Here is a 22,573-nt window from a genome sequence, read left to right as displayed (position 1 = left end):
GTGCTCCCTATCTACACAGTACAGCCAAAGTGTTCCCACTGTGCTATTAGAGGTAAATTCAGAAAACTCCACCTGTTTTCTACCAAGAAGACAACACTGCTTCTTCCTCATTGGAGATTCAGTGGTAGTTGAAACACTTAATTTTCTGCAATACTGCCACTTAGTTGGAAGAAGAAGAAGAAGAAGAAGAAGAAGAAGAAGAAGAAGAAGAAGAAGAAGAAGAAGAAGAAGAAGAAGAAGAAGAAGAAGAAGAGAAAGAAGACGCCTCCATGAGGAACAGGATCTTTTCAGAAAGCTCCCTCTGGCTCTGACTTGAAAGTGGGATGTCACTTCCTGTCCAAGCTGCAAAGCCATAACTCCAAATACTTTTCACCTAAAAAGTTGTTTATGAACCTGTTCCTTACAGTCCCAGACAGCAAACAGACAGAGGCAACATTGACAGTAAATAACATTGAATCAATGTTGAAATTTAGATATCAACATTGACTCAATGTTCATTTAATGTTGCTTTTCCAACATAAAACAGGCCATTAATTGTCAACATTAATTCAATGTTGATTCAACGTTGATTGGTTGAATTTTCAACCTTGACCAAAACGATGTTTTGGATGTAATTTCAACATTGAATCAATGTCAATAGCAAATCTGGGTATGTCCTTCTGGATGATGGGATGTAGCCACAGGGGTCCTACTCGTGGAGATCTGGTGGCCATGAGTCTTGAGTGTCTAGTGAGAAATAAATGTGGTCGATTCAAGAACTGGGCTGATTATGGCAGCTCTTTGGCACCACTGTGTGGTGAAACGGAGTAGTGCATCCAGTGGCTTTACAGAGACCAGCTGCTGTTTAATCCTACTGGGAACACTGGGAGAGTGTGTGTGTGTGTGTATTTGAGTCTAGTAGAAGGATGGAGAGATGGTTTTAAAGTGGCTTCAGGTAGGTAAGGAGGGTTGCTGGCTTAATTCCCAGCTTCAGGGACTGAAAGTAAGTTTTGATACAACCATTAATGTCCTCCGTCCATCAACACTGAGATGGTTTTGGGTTTAAAACAACATCCCGACCCGAGAAAGAGAAGATACTTCTCTGAGTAAAGAGTCTCTCTGGTGTCTGAATGTCCTCTTCTCCCAGAAAGAGGATTAAATATGATTGTATCCTCTTATTAAAGAGGATTGTATCCTCTTATTAAAGATTATTTTATTCTCTTATTTCAAAGTTTTGTAAGTCAGTAGTAACAGCAGTATGATTTCATGTCAGCTGGACGTCGCTGTTTGACATTAGTGAGACATCGGCAATACATGGCCAGAAGAAGGGTTGGTCAGCAGACCTGTCTGTCAAACTATCCTTGTATCCGATTGGTCGGTCAGACCAGGGTGCCAGGGGAAGGTTGCTCTGTGATTGGTTCCTTCAGAGGCATTTCATGTTTCTGGGATGGGAAGGAGTCCTGGTAGAGGAAAGTATCCACTGACCTGGGAGAGAGAGATAGAGAGAAAGATATTCAGATGAATTGAACAATTAAAAGCACAGTGTCACAGTTCCTACCATAAAGCTAAAACCTGCTGTTGATGGAGTGGGATAAAAAGATAAGATAAGATAATCCTTTATTGATCCCCTTGGGGAAATGCAGGCTTGTAGCAGCATGCGGAAGGGGAGGTACAGGTATGGGCATGGTAATAGTAGAAGACATAAATACCGGCAATAAAATTATAGTACAGTAGAAAGTAAAAAAAATAGGCAAAAATAGGCACAATATAATTAACTCTGAATATACGCATATGAGCAAGTAGGCAGTGTAATCAAAGGTGCAGATGAGGGTCTGTATGCCGTATCAGTTATATTCTATATTACGATAAATATGGTTACAATAAACACTAGAATCTAAATATCGATGGCTGAAATGCAAAACCTCCTATCTGCAGAATCAGATTTTCTGATTTCACTTCGGATGATGAGAAACCTCCTATCTAGCAACACAATGATTAAATTAGCTGATGACACCACAGTGATAGGCCGAATCACCAAGAGTGACGAAACGGCCTACAGGAGAGAGGTTGACAACCTGGCAAAGTGGTGCCAGGAGAACAACCTGTCCCTCAATGTGGAAAAAACTAAAGAGCTGGTCATAGACTACAGGAGAGGGGGAGAGAAGCTGGACCCCATCACCATCGACGGGGCTGCAGTGGAGAGAGTCAGCAGCTTTAAGTTTCTCTGTGTCCACATCACCGACAAACTCACCTGGGACGTCCACACAACTCATGTGGTAAAGAAGGCCCAACAACGCCTCTACCACCTCAGGAGGCTGAAGAAGTTTGGCATGACACCAAAGATCCCGAAGGCGTTCTACAGAGGAACAACAGAGCGTCCTGACGGGGTGCATCACCGCCTGGAGGGGGAACTGCACCGACCTCAACCTCAGAGCGCTGAGCAGAGTCGTGAGGACAGCTCAAAAGATCTGTGGATGTGAGCTTCCCTCCATCCAGGAAATATATGAGAGCCGGTGCATTAAAAAAGCCAGAAAAATTATCAATGACCTTAACCACCCCAATCATGGACTGTTCCAGCTGATGCGGTCTGGAAAGCGCTACCGCAGCCACACAGCCAGAACCAACCGGCTGAAGAACAGTTTTTCCCCCCAAGCCATCGGACTCGTCAACAGAGCCCCCTAATCCCCCCCCCCCCCCCCACTTGAGAACACACTAACCGTCTGTAGTGTGGTAGTGAAAGGGTTAACCGTCTGTAGTGCAGTAGTGAAAGGGTTAAAAAGGGGCATGTCTGCCATAGAGCCTTTTCAAGGGCTGCTCATGTAACATAAATTGTATTGTTTACAGTGGAAGTGTGACGTTCAAATTCCACAGACCACGTCTCAAAGAAAATGTATAAGTGGTGTTCTTTGTTGAGATGCGGTTGTTTGGAAATTCTGAGCATTGACAACATTTGTTCTGTGTTTGTTTCCATAAGGATTCGTTTGTCACAATTTAGAATTGTTTGTATATAAATACGCTAGAAATCCCCCAGAAACACAGGCCTACATCTAATAGTCACTTTAAACTGTAACCTACAGAATAGATGAGACAGTGGTGTATCTTTGGTGGAATGTCTCTTTAACTTGTACCTACTCAGCTTGATATGGTGTATATTTGTAAATTGTTGCTGCTGCTAAACTGTATTGCACATTGCATTTTACCCACAGCTAATTATTGCACATTGCTCATTGCACATCACATAACATACTTATCTTGTTGGAACTGTACATAGCCTTTTTGTTATTTAAATTTGATATAGTATAATATCTACATCCTGTTATCTGCACTGCACACTTATTTAGAACTATATATAGTCATCTTACTGTTATTGTATCTTATTTAATTTTTATTCTATGCAAATTTTATTTTATTTATATTATATTGGATGCTGCTATGGTCGAGGAACCACAACAAAGTGAATGTCACTCCTTTTGCTGTAAGGTACTGAACGACGTGACAATAAAATAATCTGAATCTGAATCTGCACTTATTCAGTCTGTCGTGTTGTATTGGGTATCCTTAAAAAAATTGCATTCTGCAAGAAAACAACCAGTTTTTTTGGTTTTCTCAAAAAAACTTCAGATAGGAGGTTTTGCGTTTCAGCCATCGATATATACTATGAGTAAGAAAAGTATACAGTATAGATAAGGTACCCTAACCGGCATGATATACGTTATACATTGTAGTCTGTGCCGTTTAGGTGGGAGTCAGACACACTCAATGAGACATTCCTAGTAGTTCTCGAGTGTCCCTGCCAAAAAATGCAGCCTTCTTACCTGGTAAACTATTCCTAAATCATCAATCTCCATAACAACCAGCATTGTTTCAATAGAATGCTTGATTTAAAACAGTGAGAGAAACATTCCAAATATTCTAAATGCACTGCTTGATTTAGACCTTTATTTATTTCATCCCTTAACCATTTTTTTTTTTTTTTTTTTTTTTACCTTCTCTTTCTCCAATTTTTCTCTGTTTTTCTCCCCGTCCCAATTTAGTCGTTGTGCCAATTCCCCCCCCTCCCCTACCTGGTCGTTGTACGCATGTTCTCCTACGAGTCGGTACAAGGGCGTCCCGAAGCCGATCGCGCGCTTCCTCCGATACGTGCGGCGACTGCCAGTGACGTCTTTTCACTTGGCAGCGAGGACTCTCATTGGTGAAGTGTAACGCGTGGGAGGGCACGCTATCTCCACCAAGTCCTGCCCCGCTGAGCAAGCGCCGAGACCTGACCTGTAGGCGTCGCTGTCCATAACGCCAGATTCCCACCCACCAGCTTCCCACCCCCTAATACTGCCAATTGTATTAGTGTGAACGACCAGCCAAGCTGGTAGCAACGCCGAGAGCTGGGCTCGAACCTAGCATCTCCTGCGTTGGTGACGAGCGCAATCTCCGCTACGCCACCTGACCGCCTTCCCTTAACCCTTTCTGCGCCAACAACGAGTTAACTCGTTGTTATGATCGTTATTTCTTTTATTCGCTATTGCCATTCATAATCCATCGAGGCACCTTGTGCATGCTGTTCTGAATGTGTCAGAGCTCGCAGACGGTCAATACCGCCGCCTAACGCCTTGCAGCCGCTATTGCACTCCATTTGAAACTATGTAGTTTGTTTTCTCGGCTGAGCTGCAGCGTGCAGGCGGGGTCTAGATACTCCGGCAAGACAAGCGGTCACCATGGATGCCTCAACGAGTTCATCCGCCTGCCCGTTCATGTGCAATGCTGGATAACGTGGGACAGACTACCTTGACCAGTATTTGGAATGGCGATCAGATAATTGGATTATTCTTATTGCATTACATCAGAGACAATGTAAGGACAGTATATATCCAATCTTGCGTTGATCCGATATTTTCTTCTCCCGCGATCGAAGCTGTCTGTGTGGAATGTGTGTGTGCTGTGTCCCGTTGGTCACATCACGGCACGGATGGGCGCCCCGTTCCAAACCCCCTTTCATGCGTGCATGAGGAAACATAATAACGATAATCTAGCGTTGATTTCAGGATGATTCGATAATCAGGCGAAAAATGGCAACGTGATAAGTGGATTTAACTAAAGGGCTGTTTTCGCGTCTTTTCCTGGGATTACTCAGAATCACTCAAACTATACTCATATTCACCACGGTATAAAACGGAAATGTACGGATGAAAAAATTATCAGTTTTTTGCATGTTGACCAGAAGAAACTCACTGACAATCGACAACGTTATTAGATCCATAGCTATAATATTTAATATAGTTTTAGCAATCGCAAACACGGCATTCTCTCCATTGAACAAAGCGCTGGCTTAAACGGCCTAACGCCCATAGCGACCACTGGCGTCCATTGTGTTAAAGCCTGCGGAAGCACCCCACTGTGGTGGGAACAGCAGCCAGTTTCAGTCTGTTATTGATATATTTGGTTGTGTTGTTGATATATTTGGTTGTGTTATTGATTTATTTGGTTGTGTTGTTGATTTATTTGGCTGTGTTATGAATGTATTTGGTTGTGTTATTGATTTATCTTGTTATGTATTTATTTGATTGTGTTATGGATTTATGTGGTTGTGTTATGGATTTATGTGGTTGTGTTATGGATTTATGTGGTTGTGTTATGGATTTATTTGGTTGTGTTATGGATTTATTTGGTTGTGTTATGGATTTTATTTGATTGTGTTATAGATTTATTTGATTGTGTTATAGATTTATTTGGTTGTGTAGGGTTAGGGTAGTGGTTAGGTAGTTAGGGTGGTAGTTGGGGTAGGGTTATGGTGGTGGTTAAAGTAGTTGGGTTAGGGTGGTGGTTAGGATAGGGTTAGGGTGGGGGTTATGGTAGTTAGGGTGGTGGTTAGGGTAGGGTTAGGGTAGTTAGGGTGGTGGTTAGGATAGTTAGGGTTAGGGTGGTGGTTATGGTAGTTAGGGTGGTGGTTAGGGTAGTTAGGGTGGTTGTTAGGGTAGTTAAGGTAATACCTGCCGTGCATTGGGAGGTTGTGGAATGTGGCTGAATGTGGCAGCTGTGGCGGCAGTGCGTACTGATGATGTGTCTCCGCCTGATAAGCTGATGGCTGGGTGGGGCCACCGTGTGTCGTCCGTCTACGCTGAAGAGCCCCTCCCCCGTTGTCTTGGCCTTTGACCCCGCCTTTGACCCCTGTGACCTTAGTGTTGACCCCTGCGTTGACCTTTGAGTTGTTCTGGCTGGGCCCCAGAGTGTTCCGCATATACCAGTCCCTCAGTCCTGCAAACAAGACAGTCACCATCATCATCATCATCATCATCATCATCATCATCATCATCAAACCAATTCAATTAAGAGGTTACATATAGAGGAGTTACCAGTTTAGCTTAATTTAACTAAACCCAAACATAGACGTATTTTCATTAGTTAGTTACATATACTTTTGGTATACATCCTGTAGTTCAGGAAGCTCATTACAAACAGCACTCTGGCCATCAAACACCCACTTACTTTACTTACTTACTTTAACTTTAACTTTGTGTTTTGAGAGTGTTTAAAGCAGAACTGAGCCCTAGAGCGAAGAGGAGTGAGAGAGGAGTGAGAGAGGAGATGAGGATGAGAGGAGATGCGGAGTGGAGGAGGAGAGGAAGAGAGTATAAGAGTAGAGGAGGAGGGGTGGGAGGAGGAGAGAAGAAGAGGAGGGGGTGAGAGGAGTGAGAGAGGAGATGAGAGGAGGAGAGTAGAGGAGAAGGAACTGAGGAACAGCAGCAGCTCAACCAGAGTGAAGGAGATAAATAATACCTTCCAGAGCCAAGGCCTTGTGGAGACTCCTGGTGGCCTCCTCCAGGTGTCCCTCCTGGGCTGGGTTAGGTGGGAGGTGCCGGGGGGGGTGGGGATCTGATTGCTGGTGGTGGTGATGAGGAAGAGGAGGAGGAGGAGAGGAGTCTGGGTAGAGCTGGTCTGCTAGATTCTGTTGTATGGGGATAAACGGGCCACATGACTTGGTCCTGGTGACTTTGACGCGGCGCAGTTCACCAGGCTGGCCTCGCAGCGCCAGGGGAGGGTAGGAGGGCGGGTCCCCTGAGAGGTGAGGGGGGGGGAGGAGGGGATTGTGGTAGCCGTTGTAGTGTTTAGCATGCTGCATTGGGATTGGCTGTCTGGGGTTGCCATGTGACTGCTGGCGTTGTAACTGCATCTTCTGCTGTTTCCCCAAAACATAGTCCATGAGAATCTCACTGTAGCCCCCTCTTCCTCCCTCTCTCTCTCCTCTTCCTCCCTCCCTCTCTCCTTTTCCTGCTCCTCCTCTCCCTTTCTCTCTCCCCTCTCTCTCTCCTCTCCCTCCTGGCTCAGCGTGTCCGTTCACTGTTCTCCCCGGTTGCGTGTCTGAGCTCTTGTAGGTGTTGGTCCCCTTGGAGAGGGGCATACCATTCCCCCTCGCCCCCCCCTCTTCCTCTGACGAGATGGTACAGTCCAAGAGGATGTCAGAGCTGTTGCTGTGTCTCGCCGCGTTAACGCTGACCCCACTCTCCCCCACTCTGTCCATGTTGCACTTGAGCCCGGGCTCCCCGCCCGGCTCGCTGGGTCCGGAGGAGGAGGAGCTGTCGTGGGAGTGGGGCAGGGGAAAAGGAGCTTCATGGCGGTGGGAAGGGGGAGGAGGAGCTTGATGGGGGTGGGGGAGGTGCTTGTGGTTCTGGAGAGCCTCTGAATGCTCCGCCCTGGAGGGGGAGAGAGAAACTAAATCAACAATCTGAATCCACTGAACCATCATGTCCTAGACCCAGGGAGGAGGGATTTGATGAGAGTATGGGTGTGGCCTGGACATTTAATTGGCAGAGGTGACCTCATGACCTCACCTGATGTGTGCTGTGATTGGTCCATTGCGGGACAGAAGAGGTGTGGCCGGAACACTCCTGCCTTCCAGATTGGACACACTACGAGGCAGGGAGCGGCTGGGACTGACACACGCACGCATACATGTACACGGACACATGCAGAAACACATACAAACATGCACGCACACACACACACACACACACACACACACACACACACACACACACACACACACACACACACACACACATTTGATCATCTGTTTTCCAAGAAAAAATATTTTTAATTTACAATCTACCACGTGTTTATTATTAACTGTATGTGTGTGTGTGTGTATGTGTGTGAGGCATGAATTTGACTATACATATTGTTATTTGTGACTTTGACTATACATATTGTTATTTGTGACTTTGACTATACAGATTGTTATTTGTGCAGAACTTGTCACCAGAGCTGGAGAGGGAGAGCTTCTCAGTGCTTTTCTGAAATCTGAGTTGCATGTGTGTGATGTCACTAATAGGTTGAACCTATCCATAGCTGTCAACCCTACTGTTTTTCCCGGGATTCTCCTGTTTTTTCAACCTTCTTCACGCCCCGTTCACGGTTCACGGAATTGGCACGTATTTTGTACTTATTAATTTTTACAAAATGGCTGCAATTCCCCTCCGTGAAGACAGGTGGCAGCAGTGTAAAGTATGCCAAGCTGATTTCAATGTCTCACACGGTGGAAAACACGACGTCAGCGAATATTATGTGTTTAGAATATGTTGCGACGGTCGGATTGTTATTAAAAACGGAGGGATACTAGCTATGATGTGTAGGAGTTGGCGAATATGAATTGATTGCTTTAAAAACGAAGATAAATGTCATATTTACGCTGTTTAAAACGGGATGGCGGACGAAAATCTTCGGTTTTGGCTTAACGTGTGACGTTAGATTCAATTTACGTGCAGGGAAGTGGTTTACGTAAGGATTAATGACATGAACTAAGGTTGGGTAAGAGGTATGAATGTAACTGTGAAAGCAGATTTAAAAAAAATCGAGCTGGTTTGGCATATAATGAGGAAGGTTGCCGATAACAATGAACGTTTTCTACTTCCTGTTTTGGATGACTGGGGAGTTTGGTTGAATATCGACGTCTCTCATTGGTCTGTGTGGTATGACTGAACAATGCGACCTCCCATTGGCTTAGATGAATGAATGACGTCAGCAGAATAGTGACGTGCTGCACTGGTTTGCGTGAAAGCAAGTCAGATAAGGTTTGGATGAATGTTTTGTGACTGTTGATATGAATGAAGAAATATGTTTATCTCTCGTGGTATGTAAAGAATGATTGTTTACAGTTAAGATGTGATGTGACTGTGAGAGTGTCTGGCTGTGGAAGAGTGCAATAGATGTATAAATGAGGGAATTCCGTTTTCACCACAAGGTGGGAGCAAATCAATTACAATGGCTTGTTTTTAGCAGAGAAGGACTTCTTCCCCCATTTTCAATTCATCATAACATTTACAGTAAAATCAAATACATTTACAGATTACAACCTTTATTTAATGGTTAATATTTTGATAAAAGGTAATTTACTGTATTTTTATAGCATTTACACTTAAAGTAGGAACACAAAAGTAATCTGTAAAATAATACAGTGCATTTCCTGTGAAAAAACATTTACAGTTTACCCTTAAACGAATGGCTGGGTACATACAGGTTTTGACCATCAGATGGCAAGCGACGAGGCAGCTCCATTGGGAGGGGGCGGGGCTGAGTGGGAGGGGGCGGGGCCGATGGGGCGGGGCCGGGGGAAGGGGCGGGGCTAAAATGTACACGTTTTGTCTCCTGCCTATGTTGACAGCTATGAACCTATCATGGTCCAATATGTGGGAACTTGACACCTTTATCTTGTTGACATGTCTTGAAAGAATATAAACTGCTGATTTGGAATTCATGGTAAATATTTGCATTACCAATGAGGGTAAAGGTGTAGAGATGCTGCTAAGACAGTAGGCTATCTGGACAATTTGGTGAAAAAACATATAAACAGTTGTTATTCAATGTAGAAGATATTTGTGTGTGTATATTTATATATGTGTGTGTGTGTGTGTGTGTGTGTGTGTGTGTGTGTGTGTGTGTGTGTATACCTGTTATTGGAGCTAGGTATATATATGTGTGTGTACCTATTATTGGCGCTAGGTATATATACTGTATATATATGTGTGTGTGTGTACCTGTTATTGGAGCTAGGTCAGTGGAGGTTTCTCTATGACAACACGTGAAACACAAATTCACTCATAATTCATAATTATTATTAATTTACATATACCTATATATATATATATATATATATATATATATATATAAATATATATATATATATATATTTAAAAAAAAATTATTATTATTATTATTTTTTTATTATAAATGTTTTCCTCTGTAAAAAAAATGCCAGTGAATTTATTTTTTTTCAAAAATGGCCAAAATTGACAGCTCTGAGCAGGCCTGCACTGCAGTATTGCCTGCAGTAATTATTCGTGAAGAAAACTTCACAGGTGTGACCCATTGTTAAATAAATAATAAATAACAGCGAATCAAAATAGGCTATTAACTTCATCTAAGCACGGTCTGTGCAGTTAAACTCTTGCCATTGAATGGAGGGTTGATTGATTGACAGCCCTTGACATCCAATACACGGAGGTTGAATATGATTGGCAGCCTTGCAAATCCAATCAGAGATTGCTGCATTGCAAAGTCAAAACGGGTCCAGCTGCATGTCCGGAGGATAGGTTTAGCTCGGGCCAATCTCAAGTTTCTCAAGTTTCTTTATTAGTTGTCATACAGAAGTACAGAATACTTTTATACAAAATGTAACATAAAGAAGCATTTTGTATAAAAGTATTCTGTACTTCTGTATGACAACTAATAAAGAAACTTGAGAAACTTGAGATTGGCCCGAGCTAAACCTATCCTCCGGACATGCAGCTGGCCCCGTTTTGACTATGTGAAAGTTGAGACTATGAGAAAGTTGTTGTTTAGTAGTTAGTAACAAGTCAAGTCAGGCTAAATTAAACTTTGCGCCAACATTAGGACCGAAGTATAAACCAGCAACTGAGCAACATGAAGAAGTGGACTTATGCATCTGGATCAGAAAAAACGTTGTGGATGAAAAAGTAAGTAGGCTACAGTGCTTGTATGCTAACAGTAGCTAGCCAGCTTAGCCTACATCACAATGATAATCACCAAGCTAACTTACTGTACACTCTGTAGGGCTGGGCAATTAATCGAAACAGAATCGCGATATCGATTCATAGACCTATGCAATCTCATTTCTAAGTTATGACTATTTTCTTTTATTAATTTTTTATTTTTATTTTTTATTATTTTATCTGGGTTGAACATGATTTGTGGAACTCCCTCTGGTGTTGTGTCGTGGTATTCACTGACCTTTGGGAAGTATTTCGACATGCACATGGGTATCTTAGTGGTGTAGTGTATCTTGTAGACCAGGCCCATTGCAAGTTGCTGTACTCTGTTGTCTACTCTAAGCCATCCTAGGTTGTCAAAGTGGACAGGGGTGAGGTGGGTTTTAGGAGTAAGGTCAAGCAGTAGTCTGACCAGTTTGTTTTGTGATGTTTGTAATCTTGTTTTTAGTGCCTTTGAGGTGCTTTTGTACCATGAGGTGCAAGCATAGTCGTAGTACCCTTGAATGAGTGCTCCTGTTAGAGTCTTCAAGGTATTCTTGTTTACCAGAGAGGAGATCCGGTACAGGAATCTAGTTCGTTGGTTGACTTAGTTTTATTACATTGGATCCCATTTTGTCACAGGAAAGATTTGCCTCTATAGGATGGAACCCAGGTAGGTAATTTCATCTTTCCTTTTAAGATAAGATAAGATATTCCTTTATTGATCCCCTTGGGGAAATTCAGGCATCATAGCAGCATGGGGGAAGGGGGGGGTACAGGTAGTGAAAACAACACAAGCAGTGTAAACAAATAGGTCAATATAATTGACTATCTAACTAACTGAAATATACATTATTCATTATTCACAGTATCACAGTATCCACATAAGGTGCAGTATGCATAAGGTAGTGTTATTGTCCTACTTGGGTTCCTATTAGTTCTAGGTCGATGTCTGGCAGCAGTCGCTGCCCACTGTTGTGGAGCCTGATGGCCACTGGTATGAAGGACTGTCCGAGGCGGTTAGTTGAGTGTCGGGGGGGTATGAGTCTGTGGCTTCCTTGTCACCTTCACCTAATATGTTTTGATCTGGTCAGGTGCGCTGTCACCTAAAATGTTTTGATCTGATCAGGTGCGCTGTCAACTAATATGTTTTGATCTGGTCAGGTGCGCTGTCACCTAATATGATTTCATCTGGTCAGGTGCGCTGTCACCTAATATGATTTCATCTGGTCAGGTGCGCTGTCACCTAATATGTTTTCATCTGGTCAGGTCCGCTGTCACCTAATGTTAATATGTTTTCATCTGTGTCCACTGACCACTGACACACAGTGGGGGATGTTTTAAAAATATTATTTAATATATAATATAATATAATAATTTGTGCTTCACCTAAAAATTTGGTCAGCAGCCTCCACTGAGCTAGGTATATATATATATTTATATATATGTGTGTGTGTGTGTGTGTGTGTGTGTGTGTGTGTGTGTGTGTGTGTGTGTGTGTACCTGTTATTGCAGCTCGCCAGTGAGTTCCTCCTGGTTTTAATCTCATAATAAACTTCTACTGGACTCAGTTTTCTCCCCATCGGCCCCTCTGGCCTACCAAGAGCCAACAGCAGGGGGCGGCAACGAGACACCTCATCTAGAAAGAGAGAGGGAGGAAGAGAGAGGGAGATGGACATGGATTACTTCAAAATCATAATTTACAGTTGGTCAAATCAAATTACCCTTACAAAAACATGCTGGCATAAACGTCTGCAGGTGTTCTGTGTTGTTTCTTTAGTTTTTTCATGTTTTGAATCAAAGGCCACAGGGAGGAGTTTGCTGTTGTAACAAGAGGAGCACTTGTTCAAAATGTCTGTCAAGCGGTTCCTAGGTGTCGGGTCCAAAACTGAAGAAACCCTCAATTTGATTTAATACTTGTTTGAATATATAATATGAATAAGCTATATATGAAATGAATAAGATATATATATATATATATATATATATATATATATATATATATATATATATATATATATATATATATATAATATTTAATAAGTTAGATATAATATGAATAAGTTAGATATATTGTTAATAAGTTAGATATATTGTTAATAAGTTAGATACAATATTTAATAAGATATAATATGTTAAGATTATTAATAAGAATATTAATACATTGTATATAATAAATTAGATATCATATTAATATATAATATTAATACATTATATATAATATGAATACATTAGATATCATATTTAATAAGTTAGATATAATATATATGATGTTAGATATAATATATATAATGTTAGATATAATATTAATATGTTATGTTAATATAATATTTAATACATACATTACATGTGATATATGAATACGGTATATGTAATATTTAATACATTAGATATTATATGAATACGTTATATATCATATGTAATAAGTTAGATGTGATATTAATATGTTAGATATTATATTAATATGTTAGATATCATAAGTTAGATATAATGTTACCGGTGTTGTGTGTTGAGTCAGATGGAGAACTGCTTTCTGACGTCACTGTATCATCTGTGGAAAAAAGATACACACATGCACAAACACAGTGAGAATAATGAGAGGAAGAGGCAGGCTTCCTCCTCTTCCTCTTGACGACAGCCTCTAACTCTGTTACACAGTGTACATGTGAAAGTGTGTGTTAACCTGCCTTCCTGTTCATATTAGTTAAATATAGACCCCCCCCCCCCCCCCACACACACACACACACACACACACACACACACACACACACACACACACACACACACACACACACACACACACACACACACACACACACACACACACACACACACACACACACACACACACACACACACACACAGGTTTCCCACAGTTGCAGTGATTTCATAACCAGCACAACTTTTCTGATAAGTGCATAGAACCAGAATAGTTAGAAAGAGTCTTTCCTATAGAACTAGAATAGTTAGAAATGTCATCATGCAGATGAGTTTTGTTTCATGTGTGGAAAAAACACTGTGCATGCATGTGTTACCAGTGTGACAGCCTCGGTGCACGGTCCTCTTGCTGTGGTGTGTGTTGTGATCAGACTCTGTGTGTCGACGTAGAGCCCCGCTGAACAACGTCTTCCTGGGTTTACTGTTACTACGCTGCCCTGACTCCTACACACACACACACACACACACACACACACACACACACACACACACACACACACACACACACACACACACACACACACACACACACACAATGTGCTCTTTTTACTAGAGAACTAGAACATCTGTTTTAATGCAATTTTATAAAGTTTAACTAAATAACTTGCTTATTACAAGGCATATTTATATTATTAAACTCACAGGCAGAAATACTTTTACTATCAATTAACGGTGTAATAGTATAATATCTATGAAGAACAAATGGACTATAGGAGACATTTAACATTATATTGACAGTATGTTGACAACATCTTCTCATAGTGCAGACCATGGCTTTCTTTCGGTTCCTTTTGGCCTGGGTTGGTTATAGCAATGCATGGTGGTCAATACACATTCATTACAGTAGTTCATTGTGATGGATCATGGTTTATGTGGGTTTTATTTTTAGTTTTTTTGTTATTTTATACAGTGTTTTGTGTTTCCTACAGTTTTTATTTTAATTTATTTTATTCTTGTGTTTTCCCCAACCCACTCTCATCGCTCAGCGATTCCAGTGGTTACCCCTCTAAGATTCCCCTTTTTGTGTGTGTCTGCGTGTGTGTCCTACACCCCCCCCCAACCCTGACATTCATCCTACTAATTCATTCTTCTACATGCCGATCATTAGCCTAGTTTAGTTTAGCTAGCCCCATAAGTGGACATTCCCTCGCCACAGATATGTCCCCCTGCATTGATTGATTGATTGATTGAAAACTTTATTAACAGATTGCAGAATGGTTACAGTACAGTACAGCTCAATACATACAATTGTTAAGGGGATGCAGACCAGAGAAAGACTTTCGTCTTGTTTACATCAAGACTGCTGTGGACATCTACAGATGATATCTAAAACCATCCCCAACAAAACAGGAGCACTCGGAACGAGAGAGAGCGCTAATGACTGGCTTAAGCTAACATCTAACCCCATGATCAATAAAAAGCAACAGTGGACTGTTGCTAAGAACACCATACAGCTACAGATTCAGATTCCAATCGCTACATAGCGAGCCTACATTGCCACCTGAAGACAGGGCTCAAATGTCAGTCCCGCGCTCCAAAGATATTATATATCAGTAGACCCATCCCTGCGACTAGGCCAGGAATTAAACATTATATTTTCAGTAGTAGATGGCTCTAAACAGATGGTTCTCAAATGCCTGTCCCTTACACAAAGTGAACTTAATTGACAACTTCAATCTGCTCTGGGAGCGCAGAAGCCTCTTCAGAAAGAATGGGTTTACCCTAAACAGATCTGGACAAAAAATGTTCACCTCCAACATGGATTACGCCATCAGCCACCTAACTGTGACAAAATGCAAAGAATTGACACCATCCCCCACAACACCAGACAATGACCTTGCCACAGCAGGCCCTGCACTCCAGCACATTCCAACAAGCCCAGAAAACAAGAATGGCCTTCAAAGAACTCCAGTAGAACTGATATGACAGGCTACAACAACATTGCAATGGATCTGCATTTCACAAACCCAAAGCGCAAGGAGGAGCCCCCCCTCCTCTCCCCATTACCCCCTTCCTCATCCTGCTCATCCCCCCTCTTGCCTTTTACCACAGGATGGACACATTAGTGAATTGTGGTCTCAAGGTTACACCACACTCAACAATACTGGATGATGTCACTTCACTGAAGGTTAAAAAGAAGTCAACTGTGAAAACATCCCCATGGTTAAACAATAGCAGTGTTGGTCAGACTAAAAGAATATGTAGAGCTGCTGATTGAAAATGGAGGAAGACTAAGCTCACAGTTCACTGGGATATTATATATAAAGAAACCATAACTGCCTATAACAAAGCAATAAGGACTACTGTACTTTTCTAAAGTTATCAGAGAAAATGCTGGAAACTCCGCCATTGACCAGCTACTCAACACTACCCCCACCCCTCCGCAGTCCTCTGCATCAAAATGAGAAGACCTTGCATGCAAACACAGATAGCATCTGTAAACCCTGCAAAAAAGATGTAACCATGGGGAAATGCACTTGCATTACATCAACTGAGCTCTATAAAACTGTCATGGAATGTAACTCCTCCACCCTATACTTACACTTATACTTATCTTCCCAGATTGAACAGGCTGATTCCAGAGGTATGTGGCCGGGCCGCGTCTATTCTTATCCTAACGGATTTACAGTTCCGCGTTCGCGTTCTGCGCTCTGATTGGCCACTGACGTTTCTGGTCGCGCCAAGTTCTTTCGCCGGTTAAGCTTAGGCACTCTTTCGAAGTTGGTTAAGGTTAGAGTTTGTCTTAGAGCAGGGCAATAGAACGCCAGCCCTGATTCCAAACTCTAACCTTAACCAACTTCGAAAGAGTCACCTAAGCTTAACCAGTGATAAACTAGGCGTTAGGTAGTTTGCTGCTGTTCAAGGCGGAAATGGGCGCGTCACGCGATTGGGCGCACATGTCACATGACCAGAAACGTCAGTGGCCAATCAGATCGCACCAGAAACGTCAGTGGCCAATCAGATTCGCAGAACGCGAACGCGGAACTATAAATCCGTTAGGATAAGAATAGACGCGGCAGGGCCTCATAATGATGACTACAAAGGCACCCCCCCCCGCCCCCCCCCCCCATGGTGAACACTGATTTCTCCTTGGCAAATGAGCTCAATACTTGCTATGCACGTTTTGAGGCTGTAAATTCCAACAACAGCCTACAGGCCACTACAATAGAAAGTAGAGCCACTGCCGATGGAGACTCAGTGTTCAGGTTAACAGAGCATGAGGTGAGGAGGACCTTTAAGAAAGTGAATACCAGGAAAGCAGCAGGACCGGAAGGGATCCCCGGATGCGTCCTAAAGGTCTGTGCCGACCAACTGGCCCCAGTATTCACTGACATATTCAACCTGTCCCTAGAACAATCTGTCATCCCCACCTGTCTGAAAAAAGACGTGTTCGAGATTGATTTCGGCTCGCCTCGAAAATAGACGAGAGTAGACGGGTGCAGCTGGGGGAGGAGTCAGAACGTCGGACACTTCAGATTTCACGAGAGCCTCTCGCCTAGTCTCGCATGGCAGATACGCGTTCACGTCACCACACACACATACACACCTGTCCAGCTCATTATAATGCGAGGGCCGCGTGCACAATTAGATTTGATTCAAATGTACAGCACACCATATAGTGGAATATACTATTCATATACCATATGTATACCATCCTGTTGCGCGCTCCTGGCCACCGCAGCGCGCACACACAACACACACACACTGCTGAATAATTCTGTTTTGCATCAATATATATATATATATATACTGTATATTGAGGCAAAACAGAATTATACAGTATATATTGAGGCAAAACAGACGACGTGTGTGTTGGTGTCTGACAGCTTGAAGTTTATCATGATGATATGATGATAACTTTATTTGAGGAAGCTATTGGTACCCAAACTCCTGTATCCAATAATAATAATAATAAATATATCTGATAGACGGGACCCGTACTGTATTGTACCCATTCTGCAATCGGTTAATAAAGTTTTCAATCAATCAATCAAACGTCTTATAACTTCCTCTTGTGGGCGTGGCTGGTGGTGACAACCAGGTGACAACTTTTCTGAGCCAATAGGCGCTTTGCGCAGAGATAGCAAGTTGTTTCCCATCATGCATTTGCGTGGAGCAGTCGGGTGAGAGGTACTGTGGAGCCTCCCTCTGAAGGCTGTGCGTGGCTCACTCCCGCAAGATTTCCGCACCTCGTCTCGTCAGATTTTCAGAGCAAGTCGGACAACATTCTAACCGCCATGCAACGCGCTTGGCGAGGCCGTAGTAAAACCTGCGCAGATCTGCGTCCGCCTAGCCAATCTCGAACACGCCTAAAGTCCACTATTGTCCCTGTACCCAAAAATCAGTGACAATTACCCTGTAGCTCTCACCTCCATAGCCATGAAGTGCTTTGAGAAGCTAGTGAAGGGCTACATCTGTTCCTCCCTCTCCAACACCCTGGACCCCCTGTAATTTGCATACCGCCCCAACAGGTCCACAGAGGACGCCATAGTCCATGTGCTGCACATGGCATCATCACACCTGGTCAAGAGGCAGGGGAACTATGTGAGAATGCAATTAATTGACTACAGCTCAGCATTCAACACCATAGTCCCCTCCAAGCTCGTCGTCAAGCTCAGATACCTGGGCTTGAACCACAACCTCTGCCAGGGGGCCTTGGATCAGCCGAATGCACAATTGGAGGTGGGCTTCCCTCTCTCCAGGACATTTACACCAGGCGTTGCAGGGCCAAGGCTACGAGAATAGTCAAAGCCACCCAAACAACTGCCTCGTTGCACTGCTGCGGACAGACAAGCGCTACCAGAGTCTAATGGCCAGTACAGAGAGACTCAAAAAGAGCTTCTATTCCCAGGCCATCAGGATGCTCAATGACTCTATGCAACACTAACCCATCCATTCTATATTCATTGCACACACACATCCACAACATGCACACACTAACTTCAAACATTAACTTTAGACAGTATAAACACTTTTTAACACTACACCATATTTATCTATTTATTACTCAAATATTTTCACTACCTCTCTACCTCATTTTAGCATTTTGTTTGCATTTTGTACTTTATATACAATTTTGTATATTGTATATTTTGTATAGTGTTTGGTCTTTATTCTTTTAACTTTTTTACTGTACGAAGGACAATATTAGGGGGCTCATACAGAACCAAGCATTTCACTGTAATGTACATGTACCTTATATGTGACAAATAAAACAAAACTTGAAAAGTTGAAAACAAGATCAAAACAGCCATCGTAAAACCCTTACTAAAGAAACCCAAACTAGACAGTAATGTACTGACCAACTATAGGCTGATATCCAACCTTCCATTCATTAGCAAGATACTTGAAAAAATAGCCTCAGCCCAAATAAACTAATTTCTTAAAGAAAACAATATCATGAGGGCGGCTAGGTGGTGTAGTGGGCAAGGCATTCGCCACCAATGTGGAGTCGCTGGGTTTGCATGTTCGAATCCAGCTCTCCACATTGTTTTCAGTTTGGCTGGTCGTCCGTACTAATACAATTGGCAGTATTAGAGGGTGGGAAACTGATGGGTGGGGATCGGGCGTTGTGGACAGCGACTCCTACAGGTCGGTTGGTGCGCCTGCGCAGTAGAATCAGTAAGTGTCGGGGGCAGCGTGAGCCTCCCACGCGTTACTCCTCGCCACTGAGAGATCGAGCTGCGCAGGTGAAAAGATGCGACTGCTGTTACCTCAAGTACCGGAGGGGACTTGTGCTATGTATGACTTAGTCCACATTGCAGCCGGCTTGTGGGAGGCAAGAAACAGCGTTCGTGACAGGGGAGGGTTGAATTGGATGATACGAAATTGGGATGGGAGAAAATTATAGAAAATGGGAGAAAAAGTGGATCAAACAAAAAAAAAAGAAAACAATATCATGGAAGAATTCCAATCAGGCTTCAGAACATACCACAGCACTGAAACTGCTCATACTAAAATAATTAGCGACCTCAGACTAAACAAAAGGTCTAATTGTCCTATTAGACCTAAGCGCAGTGTTTGACACAATTGACCGTGATATCCTAATAAATCATCTCGAAAAGTTAGTTGGTCTTTCTAACTATGTATTAAACTGATTCAGAACATAATATCAAAGGGAGAAAATATTACGTCAGGCTTAGAGATCATGCTACTTCGGAGTTCCACAGGGGAGCTGCCTTGATCCACTGAATGAATGACAGATTGCAGAATGGGTACAATACAGTACGGCTCAATACACACAATTGTTAAGGGGATGCAGACCAGAGAAAGACGTTTGTCTTGTTTACATCAGGGTCCCCCATTTTCAATTCATTGTGACATTTATGACATACACAACATACATGACATCATGACATTTATGGCATAGGGACATACATGACATACAGGTATATAGTACTGTTACATTTGTGACATACGATATGCAAATATACAGTACTGTTACCCATAGATCCTAACAGAGTATATACATATGATGGGGAGGAGACTGTACATTAGGAGGGGGCGGGTGGGTGGGAGAAAAAATATACATACGGTGGGGAGGAGACTGTCTATTAGGAGGGGGTGGGGGGGGGGGGTTTGGGTTTGGACATTTACGGTGGCCAGTTTAGAATTTCAGCCTCCCGTAGGTGCTCTTTAAGAGCGGTTTTGAATGTGGGTAGGGATTCACATATTTTTACGGCTGTGGGTAGGGCGTTCCACATTGTTGTGGCATAATTTGCGAAACGTGTTTAGTCCCTTGTTTGTGCCGAATCTGGGTTGCACAGCGCTGCCAGCGCTGTAACCCTATGGAGATGTTTACCTTCTTTGCAGGGCTATAACTTTTTAAATATTATAGCTATATCGACATTACTATGGCCCATTCAACATCGATTATCTATCGTTCAGGATGTGGGAACGTTATATTTTTTCATTCATACATTGTTGTGTTAATAGCGTCGAGAATATAAGTATGTTTTTAATCTTTTCTGCTGTAATTCCAAAAACAGTAGTTATAGGCCCTGAAGCATATGATAGATTATCGATTGTCGTTTCTTTCCTATACACGCTATATTAAAAAATTCAAATGTATATGATCGGTATACATTATGCTTCATCATGCGTGAAGGAAAGGGGGGGGGGGTCGGTCGTTTATAATTCCTTGATCGTCAGTAACGGCTTTATTTAGTATGGGTTGATATATTGATGAGATGGTTTGCAGTGAAATGAATAAACAATCGGGCTGAAATAACGTTACTGTCCTCTTACCGTTTGCAGATGAGACTGGATGAAAAATATCCCAATTATTTGACGCCGATCTCCTAGATCCATTTCCGGTTTGTATGGCGCAATAAACGCCGAAATCATATCGATTATTAAGTTTAGAAAGCGATCCAAGTGCACTATAGTGTGTGTTTGTCTGAATCCACGTAACAAGATATCACTGCCGGAGGGATTTCCTCGACGCACCGATCGGCACTTCCGGTTTTGGCGAGAGTGTAACTCGCCCGACCATCCACCAGGCGGTGGTATTGAGGCGTTGCAATCTCATACAGGGTCCCGCTGCAGTCCGGAGGTTGGCTGGATGAATTATGAATGCCATGGCGAAAAAATGAAATATTGATCCCAAAAACGGCGTAAGTCGTTCTTGGCGTTCAACACATGGTGGGCAAAAACGGCATAACTCGTTCTTGGCGACCAATGTGTTAAAATAAGGTTGAATACAGTGCAGTGGCGGCTGCTGACCACATTTTTTGGTGAAGCAAAAATAATATTTTTAAAACATCCCCCACTGTGTGTGTCAGTGGTCAGTGGACACAGAAGAAAACATATTAACATTACGCACCTGACCAGACACAGATGCAAAAAATTACATATTCGGTGACGCCGCACCTGACCAGACACAGATGCAAAAAATTACATATTCGATGACGGCGCACCTGACCAGACACAGATGCAAAAAATTACATATTCGGTGACGGCGCACCTGACCAGACAGATGAAAACATATTAGGTGATGCGTGACGGCACACCTAACCAGACACAGATGAAAACATATTAGGTGACAGCGCACCTGACCAGATGAAAACATATTAGGTGACAGTGCACCTGACCAGATGAAAACATATTAGGTGAAGATGACAAGGAAAAGGAAAGATGAAATTATCTACCTGGGTTCCATCCTAGAGGCAAATCTTTCCTGTGACAAAATGGCATCCAATGTAATAAAACTAAGTCAACCAACGAACTAGATTCCTGTACCGGATCTCCTCTCTGGTAAACAAGAATACCTTGAAGACTCTAACAGGAGCACTCATTCAAGGGTACTACGACTATGCTTGCACCTCATGGTACCAAAGCACCTCAAAGGCACTAAAAACAAGATTACATACATCACAAAACAAACTGGTCAGACTACTGCTTGACCTTACTCCTAAAACCCACCTCACCCCTGCCCATTTTGACAACCTAGGATGGCTTAGAGTAGACGACAGAGTACAGCAACTTGCAATGGGCCTGGTCTACAAGATACACTACACCACTAAGATACCCATGTGCATGTCGAAATACTTCCCAAAGGTCAGTGAATACCACAACCACAACACCAGAGGGAGTTCCACAAATCATGTTCAACCCAGATTCGTCTCAAACAAGGGACTAAACACGTTTCGCAATTATGCCACAACAATGTGGAACGCTCTACCCACAGCCGTAAAATAGTCTGGGATGGTGGCCCATAGCACACAGTGGGGGTGTGTGTTTAGCCCCCTGGCTGTCTCCATGTGGTTGTTATTTTAGTTCTTATGAAGGAATTCTCAGCCGCCCTGTCTTCCCCCGATGGCTGGGGTTAGGGTGGGGGGAAGGATGGAGGATGAGGGGAAAACGAGGGTAAAGGCAGGGGAAGGGTAGAGGAGGGGAGGAGG

At 42.8% G+C, this 22,573-nt stretch overlaps 1 protein-coding gene across 2 annotated transcripts in view; it reads right to left on the bottom strand.

Moving 5' to 3' along the window:
* Nucleotides 1-268: 268 nt before the first annotated feature.
* Nucleotides 269-22,573, bottom strand: part of ccdc120a (coiled-coil domain containing 120a) — a 55,782-nt gene continuing 33,477 nt past the window's right edge. For both annotated transcript variants that reach the window (XM_084333297.1, XM_084333298.1), the window contains 7 exons: nucleotides 13,988-14,114; nucleotides 13,450-13,503; nucleotides 12,456-12,591; nucleotides 7,800-7,901; nucleotides 6,748-7,661; nucleotides 5,961-6,225; nucleotides 269-1,464 (listed from right to left, as the gene is read on the bottom strand). In XM_084333297.1, the coding sequence (XP_084189423.1) occupies nucleotides 1,359-1,464; nucleotides 5,961-6,225; nucleotides 6,748-7,661; nucleotides 7,800-7,901; nucleotides 12,456-12,591; nucleotides 13,450-13,503; nucleotides 13,988-14,114 (1,704 nt within the window). In that variant the 3' untranslated portion in view covers nucleotides 269-1,358. The remainder of the gene's footprint in view (nucleotides 1,465-5,960; nucleotides 6,226-6,747; nucleotides 7,662-7,799; nucleotides 7,902-12,455; nucleotides 12,592-13,449; nucleotides 13,504-13,987; nucleotides 14,115-22,573) is intronic.

This window comes from Notolepis coatsorum, assembly GCF_963971535.1.
Source record: "Notolepis coatsorum genome assembly, chromosome: 17".
NCBI lineage: Eukaryota > Metazoa > Chordata > Actinopteri > Aulopiformes > Paralepididae > Notolepis > Notolepis coatsorum.
Note: the sequence above shows the minus strand (reverse complement) of the source record. Positions and strands in the feature narration are given on the sequence as shown.